Genomic DNA, 25,911 nt, shown 5'->3' on the forward strand with positions numbered 1-25,911 from the left:
GGAGCTTGGATAGCATAACATAATTATTGTTTTTATAAACAGAGATAATGATGATGTGTATCCACATTCGTACATGATAGATTCTTTGAGGGATATTGTCTCAATTGACTTAAATTCATCCACATAGTGAGTTTCATTATTAAAAAGACACATCTTGAAAGAAAGAAAATTCTCGTGCTATATAAATAACTAAGACTCTTCTTTAAATTGATGTGGGATGATGACATTATTATAGCTATCTAGTTGAAGGGTTTATATAAAGCAACATGACTGATATTCTCACAAATAACACTAATGATAATGTGTATCCATATCCGAACATGATAGGTTTTCAAAGGTATTATCCAAGCTGACACGAGCTCAACCACGTAACAAGTTATATGACTGAAAAGTGACCTCTCGGGAAGAAAAAAGACTCTCGTAATATACATGTGACTAAAACTCTTTTCTTCAACCGATGTGAGATCACAACTCAACCATGGCTGCTGCCCCATACTTTTTTATATGTATTATCAACATCTTTTTGCACGAAATCATAGCACGAATTGGCGATGATTTGTTTGTTTCTTCTCACTGTGTGTCGTAACAAGATGGTCAAGGATCCTACAGTTTATTCACTCATCCAGTGGACTGTATCTCTCCACTGAAAAATTGCTTGCCATTTGAAACGCTTGACAAAAGGATTTCTTCAATGTCAATCACCTGGCCGGAACTTTCCACCAGAAAAATTTAGTCTAAACTGGTCTAGGTAAATTCTAGCCATTTGATAAGGTAATTGGTTACTCTGGACCGAGCAAATTTTAAGACAGCCCCTTTCCAGCAAGCTCTCAAGCTGACGTTTTGGGCGGATGGGCTTTCTTAGGTTGAATTTGGGCTTGTTTATCATGATTATTACCAATTGGGCTCGACCATTTTAGCTTAAGCTCGGTCTTCTTATGTTTAACCAAACCGTTCAGCTTGGCCCTGGACCTACAAACTTGAAACGCAATGGATAACCATGTCAAAATAAATTATTTTTTAAAAAGTAATTTAATTATATCTTTAGATAAAAATTAAATTGAACTAAAAATCATCGCCCTAATCAAGGCTGCCCTTGAATTATTTTTATAGTTATTTATTCTGTAATAAAAAACAGTTGCTCGTTTGTTGTCTTCAATGTTATTTTTGGTAATGGCGGGTTAACAATCCGTCTGTTGTTTTGAAAATAATAAAAATGAATCACCAGAGGAGAGAGGTCATGAGGTGGCGAATGATGGAGATAGTTATAAATTAGAAATAAAATAAAATGCACGAGGAGATGGTAGGTGCGTGCAGAGTTAGGTGCAGGGTGACATGATATCGCCCATAATACCAACAACGCTTTCACAGACAACATGATCTCCTGGTAATGCATGGGCGACTGCGCAGGGTCCTCTGAACTGGCCCGCTATCATCACATACAACCGAATCACATAATATATTTTACCCCCAAAAAAAAAACAGAGAAAAAACCTACTTATTTACTCTCTCTTTTCCCTTGTATTTTAGGATAATAGTAGTTATTTTTAAAGTATTTTTATTAAAAAATATTTTAAAATAATATTTTAAAATTTATTTTTAATATTAATATAAAAAATTATTTAAATTCCGACTTAAATTATGTTTTGACAACAATCCCAAAAGAGAGCTAAGTGTGCATATAAATTATATTCACTCTTAAATATTCATTTAGAAAACGAAGATTATCACTCGGGATGTCCCCTTCACAAGCAATTTGAGCAAACACATGAAGTGCCAATTTTGAGAGTCCCATTTGTGTACTTGAGCAGCCCGTTGAAAGTCCCAATTCCATGCGTCTCGTTTGTGTACCTTCCTAGCTTGATTGCATTGACTGGTTCAGGCCGTAATTAGTAATATTAATAATTAGAACATATGGAAATAGAAATTCGCCACCTTCTATAAAAATATAAAAATAAAAAATTATATTTTTTAGTTTTAAAAATATAATACAATTGGTAAGATTCTAAATTTATTTTTTTAAAAATATCAATTTAAATATCATAAATCTTAGAATTACTAAAAACTTATATGACCAATAATTTTAAAATTTTAAAAAATTAAACAAAATACATGTAAGATTAATATAAGGTTAAGGTAATTCAGACTTGCACCGCTTAAAAAAAACCCATATTCCTTCTCGAATTGATTTAATAATCTTCAGGTAAAATGTTGCGAAGAAAATGACAATTGTGGGAGGCAGCCGGGAGGACACAGCACGGTAAAAGTTAAAAGTAGTCTCTGTTTTGTTGGGCTGGTGTGTCGTTTGTCATGTATCTCAACGAACGTGTACAGATCTTGCATTGACACGTGGTTTACAAATATATTCTGCCAAAATGCGGAGCCTCGCTTACGAGCATTCCCAAACCCGCAGCCCGTCATTGTCAAAGTCGCAATTTGGTTTGGTGGTCAACGTGTTTAAAATGAAAAAAAAAATTAAATTATTAATTTTTTTATAATTTTGATTAATTAATATAAAAAATTAAGAAAAATACTAAAAAGAAAAGTACACGCAAGGACTTGTTTTGTTGGCGGTGACTGGTGAGATTGAAATACTCTCGAGATTAGTGGTAATTGCTATTGCCACGTGATTAATGACGGTGAAAGAGCTAGATTAGCCGGTAAGACGCTTGGAAGCATCTGCTCCCTACGAGTCAAAACTATCTTTAGCCCACTTGTAATCGGGCAATAAAAAATAAAATAGCATAGCATAAAACAAGTTTCTCACACGTACGTAATCGAAATCAAAGATATAAATTGTGTGTTTAGTCCTCGTCCTGAAACCTATTCTGGACCGGCAAGAAAATCTCTCAAAAAATGAATTTTATTAAAAAATTAAATATAATTGAAATTTAATCGAGAGGAGTTTGGAAAGCATGGCGGAAGAAGTATTGATCACGGATAACTGTGTGTCATAAATACTTTGAAACTTGAGATTGGCAATGTGCTAAGTTATTTTTTACTTAATTATTTTTAATAATTTTGGATTATTTTAATGTTTTGATATTGAAAATAAATTTTTAAAAAATAAAAAATATTTAATGCATTTTTAAATAAGAATTACTTTAAAAACAACATTATTAAAATCTCAAATAAAAAATAATTAATTCTATTACTTTTAAAATGAATAATTGTCTCTTCCATACGCAATTCTTTCTATAAATGGGAGACAACCCTGATTAATTGACGCTTAACTCATTAAATCTTTACCTGATTATTCACTTTTGACAAATTTTATTACAACTTACAGAACTGAATTGAAATCAATTGCAACATCAATATGAAAGTGTGTTATTCAAAACAAAATTAGATTTAAAAACTCATTAAATTAATATTTTTTATGTTATTAAATAATTTTGATATATTAAAATTAAAATCATAAAAAACTTAAATATTAAATTTTAATTTAAAAAATATTTACAAAAAACTTGCATTCTATTATATTATCAAACACGCAAACAAGTCCTAGAAAATCTCATTTCTACATTTTTTTTTCTAGATTTTCAATTTAATTCCAACAAATTTTGCCCTCCTGTGGTCATATCATGCTAGTCGTGAAATCAAATATCCTCCTTTTTAAACCGTTAGCTTTGTACTTTTCCGTCAGCGGCTCTCGTTGGACATTATGAAAAAGGTCTGTGGGTGCCCTTCTCCACTTTTTACTTCACTCGACGGACAAAGCAAACGCAAAACTAAGACAAAAAAGAAAAAACGTCTCAAATTATATATATATATATATATATATATATATATATAGGAAAATATCTCCAAAAAAAAAAGAGCTTCTCCAGTACTGTGCTACTGATTTCAGAGTGAAAGAAAACAAACCGGTATTCTCCGCCAAAACAGTCATAAAAAGTGTCTGCCGTTTCCCTTCCTTCTGAAGCCTCCAGTTCAATCATCTCTCCTCTTCGAGTTAACTCATTAATGGAGTGTTTTGCTCTGAGTTATGAACGCCGAGTTCCAATTCTTATGATAGTATCTCCACCCTTGGAGCCTCCTTCTCTGTTTTTGCCAAATGGTTTTTGCTCATAGTGTTATATGCTTTCCGTCCGTCCGTTTGGGTTCTTTGCTCAATTAGAGTGTGATCTCGCCGTTTATTTGCTTGCAATCTCACAGATCTGACGGGACGGGTGCTCTCAATCAACCGCGTTGGTGATGTCGGTGCTTGCAGTTTCAAATACCACCGGTAATTTTAATTCTTTTTTTTTTCCCGAACATTAATGCTGCTTTTTTTGCTTTTGCTGAATGAGGAAATTTAGGAAAGAAATTGCACTAGGTGAATGTTAAAACCGTCAAGTATTGCAGTGGTTTTCTTTGATATTTTAGCTTACTCTGCAGATTTTTGGTTTTTTTTTTTTCTTGTTTTGTTCCGTTAGGGGTTTTGGATGCTGAACCAAATTCTGATATTATCGGCACAATATGTTATCATGTTTTACGATGCTTTATTTTGCAATTGAAATAAACAATGAAAATAAAGTTTCCAATGCTCGATCTCTTTATAGAAGATGTAAAATTTCATTTCTATAAAGTAGGGTTACTCTTTATCCAGCGCCACTATTTTTCCCACCCTTACTTCCCTGGTTGTAACAATATTAGATTTAAAATTTTTAATTTCTTTCTTTCTTTCTTTTGCTTCGTTTGTTGCATTTGAGATATAACAGAGTAGAGGTTTGGGTTGTTTATTCATTTATTTGTATCGCGTTGCAGGATTATCAAGAAGAGTCTGGTATTTGTTTCTGCAGCTTTTCATCAATTCATGTTATGTAATCTCCATCATCAATGCTGATTTAGCTGATCATCAGTTTGAAGGACCTATCTTATCTCCGTCTAGAGTGCCTTCAGATGCACCAGCCATTCCTGATCTACCCCTCCCAGCCAATCCACCATTGTTACCTAAACCACGGGAAAAACATTTCTCACCTTATGGTGCACCAACATTTGTGGTAGCACCAGCCCATCCTCCTAACTATGGTCCACTGATAACTTCTGGTCACCCCCCTACTAGTTCACGCTTGTCTAAACCTTCAATGAAGAAGAATGGATTGGTGCCTCCCAGTGTTGGATTGGTAGATGTTGCTCCTACTCAGTCTGGTGATGGCACAAATCCTACTGGTTTAGCTCAGCCCCCATTATCTCCTTCCGTCTCTGGTAAGACAGCTGTGGTTAAGTACCTTTCTTTTCTCCTCTTCTCCTTTTGTTTTCATTCTTCATTTGTAGGAAGAGCAATTTAACCATAGAAGAAAAAGTGTCCAATGTTTTACTTCCTATATAAACTGTCTTATACCAAGAGCTTGATAATGCACTGGATTGCTTGCATAACTTGTAGATAATTCCTACTAAAGAAATCTGTGATTGTGCTGTGACCATAGACATTGGCATTATAATTGATTTTTCGTTCTGCAGATTGTTGTAAACCAGACATGGTGCTGAAACGAGGAAGTCATGATTGCCACTGCGTGTATCCAATAAAGCTTGATCTTCTCCTTTTGAATGTCTCACAAAATCCTAATTGGAACATGTTTCTAGAAGAACTAGCTTCCCACCTTGGCATGCGAGTTTCTCAAATTGAGCTGATAAACTTTTATGTACTAAGCCTATCCAGATTAAATATTTCAATGGATATCACTCCTCACACGGGAATCAGTTTCTCTGCCAGTGATGCATCTGCTGTAAACTCTTCACTTACCTTTCATAAGGTTCATTTTGACTCCGCTCTTGTGGGTGATTATAAACTCCTGAATCTTACTTGGTTTGAACCTCCAACACCTTCACCAGGTAAATTTTGATGCAGCCTCCTTTGTTTCAAGGATGCCAATGTGTTTTTTATATGTAGTGCCATGGTCTTAGCCATCACATATAGCTTTTCTTCGCTACATTCATCTATGGCTTATGTGTATTTCTATGTGTCAGTTGTATGCTTCTTGATAAAATCTGTGTTACCAAAGATAAAAGAGGTGATTATAATATAAGTTTGGGCAAGAGGAAATTACCTGGTTTACAAGGACATGGCCCATCAGAATGCTACCAAATTGCTAGAAGAGGCCACCTGATTCACTGTACAATACTAGCATGTCTCTGAAAACGATATGGCTTTCTGTTTTCAATCCAAATATAAAGGCACATGGTTCAAATTTATACTGATTTTATTATCAAATCAAACACTCAGAAAAGTTGCTGCGTGTGTGTTGTGATTTGATGTAAATATGGCCTTCCTAGTCAAAATGATGGTAAATAAATAGATAATTGAACAAACTAACGAGAAAAACAAATTTAGCCATAAGAGGTGACTATTTTTAAATTTTCACACAAAGAGGATAGAGTCATAGACAGACTTTGTTGGATAGTGCCTTTTTTTTATTAACCTTCAATTTGCTGTGTGATTTCTGTCTCATGTAATAACTTTGTTTGGATTTCAGAATGTGCAATTCTAACATGTGTTTCTGCAAATGGTGTGTTGTAGCCACTTTCTACTTTCAATCCAGTAGAACAGCACATGTGTTCAAATTCATACAAATTTTGCATTCAAATCTGGCGGTGGAAAAATCTGCTGCATGTAGTAAATGATGTGAATTGCCGCCCTTCCTGTCAAAAAGAAAGAAAAATGCACAGTCAAGTGATTATGATAGTGGTAGTAAATAATAAATCGTTGAATAAAGTAAATAAACAAGACTTAAAATTTAGCCTTCAATTGAGGTTGTCAGAGACTTCCTATGAAAGCATGAGAGGGGGGGGGGGGACTGTGTTGGCCTTCAGTTTGCTGTTTGATATTATCTTGTAAAATCTTTGTTTAGGTTCCAAAATATATGGCAGTAAATACCATAGAGACTCTAGTTCTCCATTATGTACATTGAAGTTTCTTTACCTCTTACATACAGCTCCTATTGTTGCTTCATCACCTATGAAGGCACCGGCATATCAATCTTCAACTTCGTCAGCAGTTGGTTCTTCAACGAAAGGCAAACATACAAATTTGATTCTTATTCTGGGTATTGGTGCTGGTATTGTGATTATTGCCATTGTATCTATGCTTATAATTTGTTCGTGCGCATTCTGCAAAGGGAAGCCTAAAGCATCCTCTAAAGAAACTGGTATGTCTTAAATATCAAGGATCACTATTTACTGTCACTCCGATTTATTTTTGGAATCTTCCAAAGTGGTAATGTATAGTGTCCCCACCAAGGAATTTGTGTCATTATCTCTGATTATCATTGCTAGTAGTGAGTCACTCATTGGGACCTATAAGGTTTTCTCTTGATTGCGAAAAATTCCTCTCTCAATTTGATCGTTATACGAGGAATGCATGTCAAATGCATGCTTCTCTGCAAAGGACTCTTTCTGTGTTGTATGCAGCCTTAAGCCATTAGGGGTTTAATTTGTGCATTCCAACCATATTACATGGATAGATTTGGGAATGTTAAATAATAACTAGACAAACTTTCATGCTGTTTTTAATGAAGTATTATAGAAAGCAAGGAGAGCCAGCTCAGAAGGGGAAGTCAAGAAGAGAAGTTTCCTGCTATCTATCAATTTCTTTACACACTTCACCTTACTGAAGAAGTGGGACCAATCTATTGTGCTTTTCATAGAAGCATTAAGAAAATCTAGGGAACACTGCTCTCATTCATTATGATAATGCTCACATCTGACTTTTGTTTTTAAGTTTTCTTATGGTTGTTTGCTCATCTATTCTTTCATGTCATCTTGCTTATTGATTTCAATTTTTTTTTTTCCAAAATCAGTAAAGCCAAGTACCATAGATCCAGCTCCAGCTCCAGCTCCAGCTCCAGCAGCAGGGTCTCTTCCACATCCTTCAAGTACACGGTTTCTAGCCTATGAAGAACTTAAAGTAGCAACAAACAACTTTGAACCTGCAAGCATACTTGGAGAGGGTGGGTTTGGTAGAGTTTTCAAAGGTGTCTTAAGTGATGGCACAGCTGTAGCAATTAAGAGGCTTACTAATGGAGGGCAACAAGGGGATAAAGAATTTTTGGTGGAGGTTGAGATGCTTAGCAGGCTGCATCACCGTAATCTTGTCAAACTTGTGGGCTACTATAGCAGTCGTGACTCTTCACAAAACCTACTGTGCTATGAGCTTGTTCCAAATGGAAGCCTGGAGGCCTGGCTTCATGGTAATTTGATATTTTCTTTCCAATTTCATATCTTTCCAGCATGTTAGTGTTTGATATGATATTTTCTTTCTAATTTGGTTGCATGGAGATGGAATATATGTTAAAAAAATTAGGCATTATTCATTACCTATTCTGGACATGTCTGGCTCTTTAGTTGAATGTACTGGTTTCAACCTGGGTTAACACTAGTGCGTGAGAGCAAACATCAAGTCCAAGCAGTGAAGTTTTGCACCTGGCATGTTTTCTTTCTAATGTTGGATGTAAAAATGACTTCAAAGCATGAGTGCCCACGAGATATGAAATTTAATACACTCTGGATTGTTCCCTCATCTGGTTCCTTTTTCTCTAGAATGTTAACCATCAATAGACCTTTCTTTTTGGACCCTAAATTGGCCCCATCAGCTATGCTTCTAAGAAATTGAAATTGATTTTCTTTAGTGTGGTCTGTTTATCAAATTGAACCAAATTTATGAGTTTGTTGAATATCAAGTGGACGAATGATAACAGGTATAAACATTAACAGTTAATGATTGTTTTACTGTGCTTGCATCTGATTTCTGAGAATCTAACAAGTACCTGAATCCTCGCTACAGTAGTATTGCATTATATTATTCAAAATATTAATGCTGCTCCAAACATGCATGCCTCAGGTCCTCTGGGTGTAAACTGTCCTCTGGATTGGGATACCAGAATGAAGATTGCACTTGATGCTGCAAGAGGACTTGCATACCTACATGAGGATTCACAACCCTGTGTGATCCACAGAGATTTCAAGGCATCCAATATATTGCTCGAGAACAATTTTCAGGCTAAAGTTGCTGATTTTGGACTTGCCAAACAGGCGCCTGAAGGCAGAGCAAATTATCTGTCTACTCGTGTCATGGGAACATTTGGGTTTGTCCTAGTCTCTCTCTTCTTAATTGTATGTTTTCCCAATTTGATGGGTATTGAGATGAAATGGTGTTGATTTATAGGTATGTAGCCCCTGAGTATGCTATGACCGGACATCTACTAGTAAAGAGTGATGTTTATAGCTATGGAGTTGTCCTCCTTGAGTTGCTGACTGGAAGGAAGCCTGTTGATATGGCACAGCCATCCGGTCAAGAGAACCTTGTCACTTGGGTTAGTAGGATACTGACCATTTCAACCCATCATTAGAATTCCTGGTTTCATAACTTGATATTTGGCAATATAAAAACGTCTCACAGTTATTAAATTTTGGAGAGGTTAACAAATTCTCTTTAATTGCTTTCAGGCCAGGCCCATTCTGAGAGACAAGGATCGGTTAGAAGAGCTTGTTGATCCAAGGCTTGGAGGAAAATATCCGAAGGAGGATTTTGTACGAGTTTGCACAATTGCAGCAGCTTGTGTGGCCCCCGAGGCAAGCCAGCGACCAACTATGGGTGAAGTGGTTCAGTCTCTTAAAATGGTGCAGCGTGTAATGGAATATCAAGATTCCATGTTAGCCCCCAATGCCCGGGCCAACCTGAGACAGTCATCTACTACCTTTGAATCTGATGGGACATCTTCAATGTTCTCATCTGGTCCTTACTCTGGTCTGAGCGCCTTTGATAACGACAACATCTCTCGGACAGCAGTTTTCTCAGAAGATCTTCATGAAGGACGATGAATATCTCAAAGGTAGTCAACTTGGAGACTTTACTTAGTTTGAAGTTTTCTTTTGATGTCCCAATACAACAATGTGGGGAATTTGAAAAGTTCAAAGTGGGGGAATATTTATTAGGATTTCTTTTTGGGATAGATTTTGTAGTTGTGATTGGTGGGGAGTTGGGGAGTGGCTGTTTTTTGTGTTGCCTTGTGGATGACCACTGCTAAGTTCTCCTGAAAGCAGTGTGGCTATCCTCTACATGGCTGATGAAATTTTGTATATATGCCTCGTAGCTTGTTATATTGGATGGCCTTCATGGGTTCTTATTTAATCTTCACCCTTTCTCTTACGAGCTGTTTATAACTTACGCATGTAGTTTCACAAACCCATTTATGACTTATTAGTCCTTCTGTCAATGCCATGTTCTTTTCAGATTTATTGTGTTTTTTTTTCCCTTCAAGATATTGAATAAAGAAAAGAAAATTAAACGAGATGGAAAATTTTGATGAGCAAAAAACAAGTAAATTTGCTGGTCTTATGCTTTACACCTTTCTGACCTATTCCGGGAAAAACCAAGTTTGGATGCTGAAACTCACCACTAATATATTATACATACAAAAATAGAGACACCAAACTTGCAGCATTGGCAAAATTTGCATGGTAATCCTATTTTCTTGGATAACCCAGTCAACCCCTCTAAAGATCGCAAAAATATAAACTTGCCTGTCCTCATTTTGTCTCTCCATTTCTACTCTTTTCGAAGCGAAGATAATGGAGCTTAACAAGTTCACCCTTCTCCTCCTTTTTTCCTCTCCTCTTCTCTCATTCGTTGCCAAGGCCATTTGTGTCCCTCGTAACGTCAGCAATCATGAGACTACAGGACCGGCCTTGTCTTTCCCATCTTCAGCACCCATTCAGGCCCCACAAGCTTCCTCCCCACCACCACCTGTTTCTCCAACAAAATCAAAATCGATATTGCCACCGCCATCCAACAATTATGCACTGACGAAAATATGTGGCTTGACCGATCACCCAGCAGAATGTATTGCCGCCATTGCTCCTCTCCTAACAGGAAGAACTGATCCCATTTCCGTCCTTAAAATGGGAATGCAAGCTCTCCACAAAAGTTTTGAGGAAGCCACCGCCGTTGCCGCAAAACTAAACAAGGATCCCTCTTCGTCAGCCGTGGTTAAGGACTCCCTGGACACATGCCTGGAGTCTTTTGACAGCGGAATGTCTGACCTCAATGATGCTTTGATTGCAATTTCCTCCCACGACATTGGCAAACTGAGTACAATGCTTAGCGCCACCATAACATACCCTGACACCTGTGAGGAAGCGTTTGCTGAGCAACCAGGACTCCATTCGCCGATGAAGGAGATGGATCGGAAGCTGACTACGCTGGCTAGCATCAACCTGGCAATTTCAGCATCTCTCCACTGGAGTTAAATTAACTGTTTATTGCTGTGTCTCTCACAGCATTCTTTTGTATAGAGGAATGTTATATTAGCATCGCGAGGAAGCATTAAGATGCTTTCAGCATTTCAAAATAATCCTCTTTGACTGAAAATAGTATTCCTTTGCTCTATATTCTTTGCTGGTCTTATGCTTAACATCTCATCATTCATACCGACAACAAAAGCAATAATTACAGTTCATCAAGAAGGCAACGATTAGATTAGCTAAAAGGGGCGGCTTATCAAGAAGGCTACATAAAATCCTAGCCACCCTGAATTTATTATGCTACCTTCCACTATAAAACAGCAAGAAATCCATTTCCAGGAAGCAATTCAACAAGCGACTTTAGGCTGAAACCCAGAATGAAGGCACAGAGACTGTAACTAGTTCGTCATAATCAAGCAACAGATCAAATCAGGAAAAAAAAAAACAGATTTCCCGTTCTGATCATATCATTAATAATACCTGAATCCTATTCCACAACCACCTAGGAAGCTTTTGGATTCATTGCTTTTAATTTTTATTATTATTATTAATGCCGGTGCATAATTTTACTAATTTCATGGATTTTAAAACTAATAATTAAATAAGAATATTGGTTCTAAGATTTGTGAAACTCGAATTATTAATTTTTAAAAAATAAATTTAAAATCTAACTAATTAAATTCATCTATTTTCATTGCTCTTAATTTAATAAGCAAGGAGGTGGTTTGGCATTTTTTTTTTTTAATGAATATGGTCATAGTTATTCGATGGTTGTAAAAAATTCATGAAAGCCACAAAGAAAATGGCCAAAAAACAAGATAAAAAATAACTCTAAAATCTAACCACTGCTCTTAATTTAATAAGCAAGGAGGTGGTCTGGCATTTTTTTTTTTAATGATGTGATCATAGTTTTATTTGATGATTGTGAAAAATTCATGAAAGTCACAGAGGAAATGGTCAAAAAAATAAAATAAAAAATAAATTTAAAATCTAACCAATTAAATTATATATATTTTTTAATTTAATAAGTAAGGAGGTGGTCTGGCATTTTTGTTTTTTAATGAATGTAATCATAGTTTATTCGATGATTGTAAAAAATTCATGAAAGCCAGGAGGAAATGGCCAAAAAGCAAGATGAACATAAATCAAACACGTCGAAGTAGAGATTTTTTTTTATTCGCACAAAACCATTCCCTCTTGGTCCCCATTTAAAAAATGAGGCTTTAAGAAGCTTGGCAAAATTTCAATTTTTTTTAGTTTAAAATAAATTTTTTATGTTTTTTTTTTTTGCTACACTTCCAAACCTGCCTTCTTTTGCATTGTTTTCTTTAATCCCATTCTTTGAAATTAGTTTCATTCATTTTCAAAAAATCATTCAAATCTAAAAATATAAAATATAATTTATATTAGTTTTTAGAATTTTCAAGATACCAAACACTTAAAAATTACAGGATGAGAATTTTATTTACATTTCCATCGTCCACCACTCATTCCTTGTAAACAAACGCCCCTTTCTTCCCTTACCAAATATTTACTGAGACAAACGAAAAGAGAAGTAGAATTGGCGAAAGATCATTTCATAAATTCAGTCAAGCAAATCAAAGAAACACCCTGCTTGATTCTTTTCATGACACTGTTCGTGTCAACAAATTACCTCTCCAAAAATCTTAGCCACCAGATATTGCTATCTTGTTATCTGAAATCTAACCAGAAATTAAGTGGGGATAGCTGCAAGGTTTATGACTTTGTCCATATTAGGAAAATTAGAGAGCCAATTTCAGGCTTGCCAGGACACGGCGATTAGGAAGACCAAGAAATTATTTTAGAGGCAAGCAAAAATAAGGAAAAAGCTCTGCTGTCATCCTAAATGCTCTTCACTCTGTGTAACTATTCCGGGAAAAATCAACCTGGAAATCCTTGACGTGATGAGTTTTGAATGCCTAAATGCAAAAAATAGTTGAGCAGACAGCCAGACTTGAAGCATGGCAAAATTCGCATGGTTTTCCTTTTTTCTTGGGTAACCCATTCACCACTCCGAAGATCCCATAAATATACTTAAAATGGTTCTCATTGCCAAGATCAGGTGCCCTCATCATTCTCTCTCTCCATTTCTTCTCTCCTCCGATAGAAGAAAATGGAACTCAACAAATCCATCCTCCTCCTCCTCCTCGTTCCCTCCCTTCTCTCATTCTTTTCTGAGGTCATTTGCGACCCTTGCAATGCCGGCAATAGTGCTAGTCCTGATTGCCTAGGACCGGCCTTGTATTTCGCATCTTCAGAACCTGTTGAATCCCCATTGCAATCGCCAGTTTCTTCAACAGAGACAGGATCCTCCTCATTGCCGTCTCCGGTTTCTTCCCCATCGCCATCGCCAGTTTCTTCAACAGAGACGGGATCCTCCCCATTGCCGTCTCCGGTTTCTTCGCCATCGCCAGTTTCTTCAACAGAGACAGGATCCTCCCCGTTGCCTTCTCCGGTTTCTCCCCCGTTGCCATCGCCAGCTTCTTCAACAGAGACAGAATCCTCCCCATTGCCATCTCCGGTTTCTTCCCCACTGCCACTTTCCTCCTCATCGCCATCTCCAGCTTCTTACCCACAGCCAGTTTCCTCCTCATCACTGCCTGATTCTCCAACAAATGCAAAACCCTTATTGCCATATTCACCTTCCGTTCACAATGCTGTTTTGACGAAAATATGCGGTGCGACTAGATTCCAAGCAGAGTGTCTTGCCACCATTGCTCCTTACCAAACTGGCGCAGCCGATCCCATTTCAGTCATTGAAATGGGAATACAAGCTCTCCACAAAGATTTTGAGGAAGCCATAGCCACGGTCACGAAACTAAGCAAGGATACCTCTTTATCAGCCACGATGAGGGACTCTCTTGACATATGCGTAGAGTCTTACGAAGCTGGAATCACTGACCTCAATGATGCTTTGACTGCAATTTCCACTCACGACACGGACAGACTGACTCAAATGCTTGGTGCCATAGCTTCATATCCTGAAACGTGTCAGGACGCCTTTCTTGAGCAAGGTGAAGAATCGCCATTGAAGGACGTTGATCAGAAATTGGATATGCTGGCTAGCATCGCCGTGGACATAACTATATTGCTCCCAGGAGTCAAAATAATAGAGTAATCCCATGTTATGGCAAGGAGTCCTGTCATGCATGTTTTGCACGGAGGAATCGCTAGGAAACATTAACATTTGGACGTTTTACCAGTGTTTCAGAATGTCATCTTTGATTGAAAACTTATAATCCATTGCCCTCTCTGATCTATCTATCTATCCATCTAGTGCTCTTATGCATAAATTTCATTGTTCATACTGATACCCGGTCAAAGCATTATCTTTGACCATCCAACTTAAAATAAATTATTTTAGCTCTCTTCAATGAAGCTTCTAAATAGCATTATAGCTGGACACAAGCAACAGTTTATTGATAACTAATTAATTTGATTTTTCACTTAGTTTTAGCTTGTGTTTAATTTGGCTGCCGCTAAATTTTCCAATATAAACGTGTTCCTTAATCATTTAAAAACATCAATAAACACAATTAAGGATCCTTTTTTTTATTATTATTATGAACCATAATACAGTGAGTGTACTAAGAGGAAAAGTGTACATTCTGTGGCTGTAAACTTAGGTAACAGAGATGAAGTCTTCTATATGCAGCAAAGTACCAATAAGTACTTATTTATTTTATTATATTAGCAAGAACTTGAACACAGAAAGCCAGCGAGGGAATAGACCGAAACACCCGAGAAATGAGCTTTTTTTATTATTTTTATGGTTTAAAAGTGTTTTTAAAAAAATTATTTTATATATTTTTTTTAATTAATTATTATTAGATATTTTTAAATCATTTTGATATTATTTCAAAAATAATTTTAAAAAAATATAAAAAAATTATTTTAATATATTTCTAAATAAAATCATCAATTAAAACATGAGAAAGTTTGAAAGCAAACAGGAAAAGGAAAAAAAGTTAAAAAGTAAGAGAGTTTGAAACTAAGCCTGTAATAGAAAAAAACATAACTGCAAATTAAGTCAGAGCTCTCCGTGTGCAAGCGTCTCCCTGCTTCTTTTACTCTCACCAAATCTCTCCTTACACGATGAGTTGTACGGCAGTCTCAAACTTTGATGATTTGCTGAATTTGGAGTCAATGCACCATTGGCCAGCAAACAAACAACTATAAAGGGTTTTATTATAACTATTTTTTTTATATAACAAGTTTTAAGAGAGATTTTTTTTTTTAGTATGAATTTATTATTGAAAAAACCATTGTCTTTCCATGTATAAATTCAACAAAATAACATCGCATTAACTACGAATTTACTAGCTTGGATTTCAAGTTAATTGTAGAAGAATATGCCCATATCATGGATGGATGTGTTTTATTGTATCATATTTTTTTCTTAACTGAGAGATGCTAAGAAGTTATTGACCATTAATAAAATGAATTTTAAAAATAGTTGCATCGAATTAATTGTGAAAAAATTATTAATATTAATTAAATACTAAAGTATTAAGTCAATATGTCTTATACAAGCAAAAAAGGATGGGTATGCAAATACTTAACACCTGTTTTTTTTTATTAAAAAAAATGTGTTTTTTATTTTATTTTATCATGGAGGTTATTTTTTCTCATCAAGAACAAACGATTTAAAAAAAATACATCATACAAATATAGTTTATTTATATCTAATAAAAAATAAAAATTATAATAATCTCTTTTAAACATTATGAAAATAAAAAATATATATAAAAACTAAAACAATACCTACAAAAGAGAGAGGGTATTAATTAACAAATTTATATAAAAAAGTAATTAAAAAAAAAAAGATTAGGGACTTCTAGGTTTGACAAGCCAGGCCCTTGTGTGCGGCCAACTATCCAACCTTAGACGTGTGTGGGTTTGGAAACACAGGGTCTCATGTTTGGGCTTAAATTTTTTTAAACATCTTTTTCTTTTTAAAAAAAATTAAATATAATGATGTGTCGTTAACTTTTTAGTTCCATCACGTTACTTGGTCGAAAAACTGCTAGAAAGTTGAGATTTAACTTTTAAATAAAAAGGAATCCACTTTTCAACTATTTTTTTCATATAAAAATACTCAAGAAATACAATATAAATCTTAATAAATCCATTTATGGTCTTAAAATAACAAAAAAATAGTAAAAAATTACCTGAAATCACATACAATCTTAAGATTTTATCAATTTTTTTTTTATGACAAGACGAAGGCCAAAAACTATCATTATTGAACTCATCTCATCGAATGTAACCTCTTAACATAAGGTTCAGCTTTTTTAGTTGTTGAAATCATAACCACTAATAACTTTTTTCTCTTTTCTGTTTTCTAACAATTTTCTCTTTTTTTTTTTTCAAAAACAAGAGTTAAAAAATAAATAAATTTATTGTCTAAAGTAAAAATTATCATGAATTTAGAATTAACTATATATTTTCTTTATGTTTTGCATTTTAATCCACTGTATTTTATTTTAATATTTTTACTAAAATTTTAAACTTAATCTCATGTAATTATGCCGTAAAAGAATTCAATCAATTCAATAGAAAAAAAAAATGTTGACAGAAGAAATTTAAAATAAAGGACGAAAAAAAGAAAAAAAAAAATGCAAGCTCCTTCAACTGAGTTGGGAAAAAGCATAGTTCTTTTAGTTTATACAAACATTCTATCACCCCTCTCATCAAATTTATCTTGGAGTTTCTGACCCTCACTATCCAAGAAGTTGTTCTTTTAGCACCATGGTAATAAGAGTGCAATTGGGTGCGGATAAACAAAGTTTTTTTGGATTCCTTAGAGCATAGTTATTAAATTTAATATGGGAATTGACCTGGTCAAGGGATCGGGTTCTAGTTTTATGGGTCAATTCAGATCAACTCAAATTAATTAGAAAAAATAAAAAAAAATATTTAAAATTTTAATATTTCATATAAAAAATTAAAAAACAACTCATGTGAATATAAACTATATATGTAAATAATTTTAAAATTTTATATTGTAAATAATAAAATTTAAAAGAATATTTAAATTTTTTTTTCCCACTGGAAAAATATAACTTTTTTTTTTTATGAACATAAAATATATATATTAAATAACTTCAAATCCCATATTGAAAAAATAATTTATTTCTTGTGAACATGGAGTATATATATTAAAGGGTTTCAAATTCTATATTAAAAAGATGTTATATTATTCGTTTAAGTTGAAGTATTTAAACAAAAATATTTTTTATCTTACGTTGAAAAAACTTAATTTTTTTTTATGAATATAGAGTATATATATAAAAAGGTTTTAAATTTCATAATGAAAAAATAATTCTTTTCTTGAAACATAGAATATATATATTAAAAAATTACAAATTCTACATTAAAAAAAATAAAATATTTTTTAAATATTTTTCTAGTATTTTTCAAATTAAAACATAAGACACAGCGGTGGAAGGGCCATTGCCGGCACTGTAAAAAACAAAGGACTTGGTCCCGATAGTGGCTGATGGAAGGGGAAACTTTTCAAAAGTGTAGGACAGAAGTCCAGGGTAAGGGCGAGCATTCAAATAATTCAAGTACAAAAAATTGCTATTTTAGGAAATTATCTGAACTATTCCTAATTTTTTTTTCCATTTATTAAAGTCTGATTTTATTTTTTTTTACTAGAGTTTGTATTATCCAATCGAACACTTGGAGGAAACCTGATTTGCCATCACCATCTCATTAATGTTTTACCAAAATATTAAAAAAATTACAAATAATCAATTAAAATTAGGCCACCAAAAGTTTTGACTAGCCCAGATTAAGGAAAAAAATGTTATAAATAAAAAAGATAATATATAATATAATTCAGGTAGCCTTGAAATCTTTTTAATAATACCTGAATTACTTGAAAAATGACTCATTTTTCATAATTTTTAAGACACGTTATCCAAAATAAATAAAAAGATATTTCAAGGTTTTTTTTAATAGTACTCACCCCGAGCGAGTTGAAGGAATGGGAAGACAAGAAAAGCAAACAAATATCATTTCCAATGTAACATGTGAGTGATGGGAGTTTTGAGACGCACGCAAAGTACTCCATAGTATATTTGAACCTTTGAGACCGGTTAAAACAAAACTCTTATCTAGGTTCGATTGGGTTTTACTAAATTTTTACCTTGAATAATTTTTTATTTTACCCGAACTAATCTAGTAATTGGATTGACTGGATCAACCCACAAATTTAATCCAAATTTAATAACTATACTTTAGAGAATGCGCATGTGTATAATGTTTCATTAATGATTTTTAAAACATATCCTATGAACATGACACCACCAATAAATATGTTTTTTTTTTATATATATAAATCTTAATAAATTTATTTATGGCCTAAAAATAGCAAAAAAAATCAGTGAAAAATTACAAACACAACTTGAAATCAAATAAAGTCCTAAGATTTCGTCAACTATTTCTGATAAGATGAAGGTAAAAACCAATCATCATCGAACTCATCTCGTTGAATTGAATCTTTTGATATCAAATTTAGTCATTTTGGTTGTTGAGATTATGACTCCCAACAACCTTTTCTTCTCTTCTCTATTTTCTAATGAATTTTTAGTCTAAAATGAAAGTTGTCATTAATTTAATATTAACTGCATATTTTCTCCATGTCTTGCATTTTAATTCCCTATATTTTTATTTTGATATTTCTATTAAAATTTCAAACTTAATCTTATTTAATTAAACCATAAAAAAAAATTCACTCTAAAGAAAAAGGTGTTGACATATGAAACTTAAAATAACAGATGAAAAAGAGAGAGAAAATGCAAGCTCCTTCACTGAGTTGGGAAAATACCTAGTTCTTTTTGTTTTATATATATATATATATATATATATATATTTCAATAATGATTTTAAAATAAAATTTAATAAAAAGCTCGGTACCATTAACAATTATATATTTTTTAAAAATGTACTAATATAAGTGGGATATAAGAGACATGGATCGATGCACGTCATGTTACTCGAACTTGGATCCAACCGAAACTCCGACATGGTTGTTTGTAGCTTAACATCGATGTTCCAAAGTCAACAGAACCCCAAATCATCGGACACAATATATAAATCAATCACGAGAGCTTTTGAAAATCTGTGGCCGTTTTTTATACTTTTGATAACCAAAAACTATAACATACAGGTTTTCAATTTTTTTTGAAAAACAGATGTAGAAAATGTATATATACCAAAAGGCCCCTTTAATTTTCCTTTCCCCCCCGAATTTTGTCAAAAAGAAAAATAAAATAAAAACGGTACCATTAGTACCGGGCACGTGACGAAAACGTGCGCATGTACTAAACAAAAAGCTCAACGTAAACATGCGGGTGCGCACGGCCTTAACCTGCGCATAAACTTGCAGTGGAATAACCGCGTCCGTGTGCTGAAGAGGAGGGAAATAAAAGGAAAGACACGAGAGAGAGAGAGAGTAAAAGGGAGAGAAATTGTGCATGCCTCACTGAGTTGGATTAACCGAGTCAAAAACAAAAAACAACAACCACCACAACAACAAACAACCAAAGAGGGCTTAGGCTAAAATCACCCCCACCAAAAAAAAAAAACAGAGTGTGTGCGTGTGGGTGGGGGTGAGGGGTGTGACAATAGCCAAAAAATGGAGAACAAGAAGGAGATTATTACTAGTACTTGTCTTTCTCTAATCCTTTACCCCCCTCATTCTTCTTTCTCTAACCCTAACTTTCTTATTCTCTCTAAACTAGTTATAACCTTAACCAAACACTACCAAATCTTTCTACCTCTTTTATTTCTCTTTCTCTCTTCTCTCTTTATTCTCATCTTCTTCTCTCGTTGCTTTTTTCACTCTGCGCCTCCGTTCTCCTCTGGTAACATTTTCTGTTTTCTTCTCTTTTTTGGGGGGATTTATCTGTATGTGATGATCGATCAATGCATGATTCTATAGTGTGTTTTACTTTATATTTTCTCTTGGTTTTTGTTTTGGTTGATTGATTTGTGTTATTTTTTAATGTTTTTAGTGTCTCCGGTTAGGATTCACGGGAAATGAGTTAGTGTTGTTTTATGGGGTCCTGTTTGGTTACAATTGTGTGTTTCCTTTGATTCATAAGTGTTCAGTTGCTGCTGCGGTTTGTCAATTGGTTTTATTGATGGGTCATTGTGCTTGGTTAGATGTCACACCGATTTGTTCAAGTTTTCAATTCACTGGGCTTTGACTTTTATATGGTTAAATTTTGTACAATTTCCCCTATTGATTTTCAATTATCGAGTAATTTGGTGCTTTATCTTGTATCTGCCTGCCTATCTTATGAGGTTTTCTTTTCCTGGGTTTTGGGTTCTTTGTTGTTTTATTGTTGAGCTTGATGCCAGCAGACTGCGTCATTGTTTGTGATGAGTTTTTTTTTTTTTCATTTCTATCTTTGAATTCCGATTACTTTATTTGGTTTTAGTTCCAAGATGTATTACTTGTATCTTCCGTTTTGGAATGACTTCTCTGGATGCTATGCCTTGAATGCTTTATTCTTCTATACCCTCTCGCATCAGTTTTCTACTCTCATGGTTATTCTAATGTGATGAGAAAGTAATATGCATGCTAGTTCTTTTTCAGGGTTTATCCAACATAATTGCTTAGTTTTTTTATGCAGGTTTTACGAAAGCCATCTTTGGAATAGGTCGTTACTATGTCTTTGTGCTTATCTGACTTGAAGCAACAATGAGTGGGTAGTTTTTCACCACATGGAAGAGTTGGGTCTTGTTCAGTTTGATGCCATGGGAAGCGCAGTAAGAAAGAAGAGGAGTCAAATTTCTCGCCGACCTAAGGATTCCCAGACATTTACAGACAATTATGATCGTTCATCATTATCGATATCACCACCTTCAGATGGCATGAGCAAGGCTTCCAGTGATGAGAATGCTGATAATTGTAGGAGGAAAGAATTTGGTCTTAATCAACCCGTGTCCAGGGTTTCTTCGGCTACTACTAGAGCTGAAAGAAAAAGAGCATTTTCTGACAGTCACTCAAGGAGAAGTGTGATTAACAATAAAACTTCTCGTGAAGGTGCTCTTGCCCCTGCGAATTGGAGAAGCAAAAGCAAGCTGAAGGAATGCATGGATGTGGAGTCTAGAACTGCAAGTATGTATTGTGGAAGGAATGGTGAAAGTTGGAGTTCAGAGCAGTCAGGAGTGAGTTTAGATGTTTCAGGAAATGAAAGCAAGTTTAAAAAGGTCAAGTTTAAGGTTGGTGATGCGACACACACAATTAATTCCAACTCAACTACTAATGGCGTGCCTTCTACAAAGAATCCCCGATTCTCAGACACCTCCAACACAAGGCAGAAACTTAGTCTTCAGGTGTTCTTGTCATCTTGACCACTTGAATTATGGCGACCTCTTAATTCTTGCATGCATATTCATGCATTGCATTTGCTTTTGGACGTTCACTTTGACCAAATACCAATTTTAATGTCAAGTATTTTTTTTTAATTACCTTTGGGAAATCACACACCTCCTAACAGTGCACCTGAAGGTTTGTATCTGTGTCTGTTGCACTAATTTTAACTTGTATATTTATTTTTAACTTAAAGAATGACCTATCTCTTAATAGCATGCAGAAAGTTTGTATTGGAGGTGTATAACTTCAAGAACTCCCACGTAGAGTTTGCAATACTTTATAGAACTACTTGCATGGCAATTTGACCAATTCTTCATCATTACTTGCATTTTTTGGATCAGTTGTTGACACCAATTTTCAGCTTGCGCACATAGATTTGTTTATGTGGGTTTATTTGGCATCCTTTTTGTCTTCACTTTTATGGAAGAATATCTACCACATTAATGTGTATTATCTCAGTATCTCATCTAATAAGTGATCTCACTATTGAGTAATGTTAGAATCCGGCAGTATCTCACCTAATAAGTGATCTCATTATTAAGTAATGTTAGAATCTGGTGTAATCTCATTATTTTAAATTATTTTATTGCAGGGGAATTTAGAGGAGGAACGTTTTGTTTCAGGTAAGAGGCCAGGTTTGCAAGGAGTTCCTTGGAAGGAATTCTCTAGAGGAGGGTTTAGTCTCGGGAAAGAGGATTTTTTAATGGGGAAGACTTTGGGTAAAAATACTGCTGGGAAACAAGGAAATAAGTATGAACGTAAGAACAAGCGGGCCCCCAAGAGGCATGTTCTGGATGGGGAATTTGGTGAGGATGAAGATGACGACGAGATCCGATACCTAGAGAAACTCAAGTTAAAAGTCCCATCAAGACATAAGGAAGATGATGGAAATGATGATGATGAATCAAGTAAGAAACAACGAAAACTTTCTACCCTGGGAAGCATTAGTGCTTTGAGGCTGGTTAAAGATGGGAAAAAAATATCCAGATCAGACCAAGCACCAGAGGATGAAGATTACGAGGAAGAAGAACCATTATCTGATGGTGAGTTCACAGGTAGTAAGAAGAAGCAGAAAAAGGAATATGTTGAGTCATTGACAGATGGTAAGAGGGAGCTGACTTTAACTAGGCGTCAACGGGCTCTTCAGTCAAGCAAAGATGGCTCTTCTGTTCCTGATGCTAACTTAATTGAGTTTCCAAATGGATTACCACCTGCACCATCAAAAAGTGAGAATGAATCGCTTCCATATGTGTTTTATTGTCCATTAGAACTCTAGTTTCTTATTAATTGTAGCTTTCCTCATGTGATTGCTTGTTCTTGTTCATTCCAGAGCAAAAGGAGAAACTTACGGAGGTCGAGCAGCAATCAAAGAAAGCTGAGGCCGCTCAGAGACGAAGATTGCAAGTTGAGAAGGCTGCTAGGGAATCTGAGGTTTGTTTTTGTGTATATACAGTTGTATGCCACATGCATGAGAGATCCACGAAGGTTAAACAGGCATATGCTTTATTTTTTCTTGGTTTTGATTTTGTAGGCTGAAGCTATAAGAAAAATTCTTGGTCAAGATTCCAGCAGAAAAAAACGAGAAGAGAAAACGAAGAAGCGTCTGGAAGAGTTGGCACAGGTATCCGCAACTGTCTGGTAAACTTCCTAGTGTCTTATACAGAGCTGCGTTCAAATTTCTCACATTTTCATGTTTAGGAGAAGGCTACCACCGCCGAGATGCATGCATCGAGTACCATCAGATGGGTCATGGGTCCTACAGGGACTGTTGTGACATTTCCCAAAGAAATGGGTCTCCCTAGTATATTCGACTCTAAACCCTGCAGGTTTTGTTTTCTTCTGCAAATTGAAAATTCATATGCCAGAGCACCAAATTTACGAGGCCAAACTGATATCAACGATTGTTTATTGATGACATGAATTCTCTCCGAATGTGCAGCTATCCTCCTCCAAGAGAGAAGTGCGCGGGCCCTTCTTGTAATAACCCATACAAGTATCGGGATTCGAAGTCGAAGCTTCCGCTTTGCAGTCTACAGTGCTACAAGGCAATTCAGCAACAGAGCCAGCAAGAAACTAACTGACGATGCTTAAAGATATATCTGCATTGCCATGCTAATATATCATATAACTATTGGGGCCAGGCGAGCAAAGAGGCAATTTTTATTCAGTATAGAGGGATTATACAGATATGGATGGTTCATTTTCTGTCATCTATAGCTTAAGGATATTAAAAAAAAAAAAAAAACTATAGCTTAGGGGTTGATCAATGGAAATTTGTCTTCAATTGAATGGAAATGATGTTACTGAGAGCTTTCAATTTAATCAAAATGATGTTACTGATTAATTCCTCCTCTTTTTTTTCTTCTACTTGATAAAGAATTCCCCCACCTTCTCAAGTCTACTGGTAGAGTGCAAGTAAATGTTTCTTGAAGTAATGTTCTAATGGATTTTTCATGGCCAATCGATGATGATGTGACTTGGTGACGGTCTATCCAACACAATCATGAAATGAGTAAATTATAAATTATAGTTCTACAAAACAAATTAAATGATCCTTCTAGTTTTAAAAACTAATTAATTTGTATTTTTCATTTATTCTATCTTTTTTAACTTAATTAATTTATTTGTTTTAAGAAATACAAAGATTGAAAAAAAAAAAAAAAAACAACAGCAAATGGATAACATAGAAGGAACGATGAGGAAGTCAATTTTTAAAATAAAGTAATATTAGATTAAGTTTGATCAACATTTATTTAATTCCTTTTGTAAGACTATAGGGATTATTTTAATAATAATTTACTAAAAAAATGGTACTCTTGATTTTTTTTTTTTATTAACATAAATGTTCAGGTCAGATTGCACACATCTCAATTAATTTCATGAGTCTTAAAATTAATGACAATGTAAATTTTCAGTAGTAATTATATTAAAATCCACGTAACTCAAACTTAAAATTACAAAAAAAAATAAACTTTTTAATCCTAAATTTTTACTATTAAACTACCTACTCGTTTGTTTCTTTACTCTTGTTTTTTAATAAGTAACTGCCATGCTTTTCTTTTTCCTGCAGTTCCAATTCAAATTGCCGCGTTCCATTATTAATCTTTATCATCTTTACACTTTACTAAATAGTCTCCATTAAACAATTATATTGGGGATGAGGAGTAAAATTTTACCTTTGCTCTCGCTCTCCTCTTCCAAAAGAAATCCTGCAATGTTTCTTGCTTTCAAAATTACTTTAAGGTTATTTACTTCTATATAAATTAATTCTCTCCTTAAGGGGAGTAAGATTCTTGCTTCTTCTTTTTTCTTTTTTTTTTAATCGCAAAAGAAATTAATCATAAGTGTTCGCTGTTAAGATGTTTATGCCTATGACATGCAAACAAACATGGGGCATTCTGTATATATTGTGATTGAAAAACACAATATTTATAGCTTGTTGGCTATTTAGAATAGAGACATCTAAATTTTTTTATTAAATGAGTAAGAGAGAGAAGAGAGAATAAAAGAGAGGAAAAAAGACATTAAAGAAACATCGAAAACTTTGATTACAACATAACCGGTATTATAAAAAAAATCTCGACGAAATGAATCCAATAACACCAAAAAATAACATTAATAATGACCCAAATAGGCCTCACTTATCATCAAAGATAAACAAGTCACAAACAATTTTTGAACAAGAAGTAAGGCACACTTGGTTCACCACTGATGATTTTTTTTAATGTTGTTGAATTCTTCACCCAAGATCTTTTTGATGATATCAATGATATTGTAATTGATGATATCAATGATATTGTAATTAAAATCCTGATGTGTCATTGATGTTGTTTTTTTTTCTTTTCCCTCTCATCTTGCTTGTTAATTTTTATTTAGATGTCGTTTATAACAGTAACAAGTAACAAGCTGTAAATATTGTATTTTTCAATTGCAACATGTGCAAGCTATGTTTTTTCACTAATTCTTTTTTCAATTGTGCTATTCCACTAATATTTTTAATTTAAAATGCTATTATTTTTTTTTTAAACCCAAACATAGTGATTAGATTTCATTCTTGTGTGTTTAATATTATAGCACATGATGCTTTTTAAAAGTATTTTTTATTTGAAAAAGTATTAAAATAATTTTTTTAGATTTGTTTTATATTAGTACATAAAATTATAAAAAAAACATTAAAAAAAATTAAATTGATGTTTCTTAAATGAAATATATTTTAAAAGATAACCAAAATCATTTTTTTCCTCATGATAAAAGAGTATATCTTACAAAAAAAA

The 25,911-nt window shown here is 34.2% G+C and overlaps 3 protein-coding genes across 3 annotated transcripts; all 3 read left to right on the forward strand.

Annotated features, from left to right (window-relative positions):
* The first annotated feature begins 3,795 nt into the window (after positions 1–3,795).
* LOC118041071 (receptor-like serine/threonine-protein kinase ALE2) lies at positions 3,796–10,126 on the forward strand. Its single transcript, XM_035048180.2, has 8 exons — positions 3,796–4,225; positions 4,747–5,187; positions 5,443–5,814; positions 6,915–7,127; positions 7,779–8,168; positions 8,819–9,062; positions 9,143–9,290; positions 9,424–10,126. Exons 1-8 carry the CDS (start codon positions 4,195–4,197, stop codon positions 9,796–9,798), a joined length of 2,214 nt encoding a protein of 737 aa, XP_034904071.1. The 5' UTR covers positions 3,796–4,194; the 3' UTR covers positions 9,799–10,126.
* Positions 10,127–10,260: 134 nt separating this feature from the next.
* LOC118041072 (pectinesterase 3) lies at positions 10,261–11,295 on the forward strand. Its single transcript, XM_035048182.2, has one exon. It carries the CDS (start codon positions 10,549–10,551, stop codon positions 11,224–11,226), a length of 678 nt encoding a protein of 225 aa, XP_034904073.1. The 5' UTR covers positions 10,261–10,548; the 3' UTR covers positions 11,227–11,295.
* An 8,360-nt stretch (positions 11,296–19,655) lies between these two features.
* LOC118041070 (uncharacterized) lies at positions 19,656–23,981 on the forward strand. Its single transcript, XM_035048179.2, has 7 exons — positions 19,656–20,117; positions 20,892–21,597; positions 22,230–22,863; positions 22,968–23,068; positions 23,169–23,258; positions 23,336–23,463; positions 23,577–23,981. Exons 2-7 carry the CDS (start codon positions 20,983–20,985, stop codon positions 23,716–23,718), a joined length of 1,710 nt encoding a protein of 569 aa, XP_034904070.1. The 5' UTR covers positions 19,656–20,117; positions 20,892–20,982; the 3' UTR covers positions 23,719–23,981.
* The last annotated feature ends 1,930 nt before the right edge of the window (positions 23,982–25,911 follow it).

Source organism: Populus alba, chromosome 14 (assembly GCF_005239225.2).
Source record: "Populus alba chromosome 14, ASM523922v2, whole genome shotgun sequence".
NCBI lineage: Eukaryota > Viridiplantae > Streptophyta > Magnoliopsida > Malpighiales > Salicaceae > Populus > Populus alba.

Coding starts and splice junctions, on each gene's coding strand:
- LOC118041071 (XM_035048180.2), top strand. CDS start 4,195: ATGTCGGTGCTTGCAGTTTCAAATACCACCG. Junction 5,815..6,914: donor ACCTCCAACACCTTCACCAG/GTAAATTTTGAT, acceptor TCTTACATACAG/CTCCTATTGTTGCTTCATCA. Junction 7,128..7,778: donor AGCATCCTCTAAAGAAACTG/GTATGTCTTAAA, acceptor TTCCAAAATCAG/TAAAGCCAAGTACCATAGAT.
- LOC118041072 (XM_035048182.2), top strand. CDS start 10,549: ATGGAGCTTAACAAGTTCACCCTTCTCCTCCTTTTTTCCTCTCCTCTT.
- LOC118041070 (XM_035048179.2), top strand. CDS start 20,983: ATGGAAGAGTTGGGTCTTGTTCAGTTTGATGCCATGGGAAGCGCAGTA. Junction 21,598..22,229: donor GGCAGAAACTTAGTCTTCAG/GTGTTCTTGTCA, acceptor ATTTTATTGCAG/GGGAATTTAGAGGAGGAACG. Junction 23,259..23,335: donor GTCTGGAAGAGTTGGCACAG/GTATCCGCAACT, acceptor TTTCATGTTTAG/GAGAAGGCTACCACCGCCGA.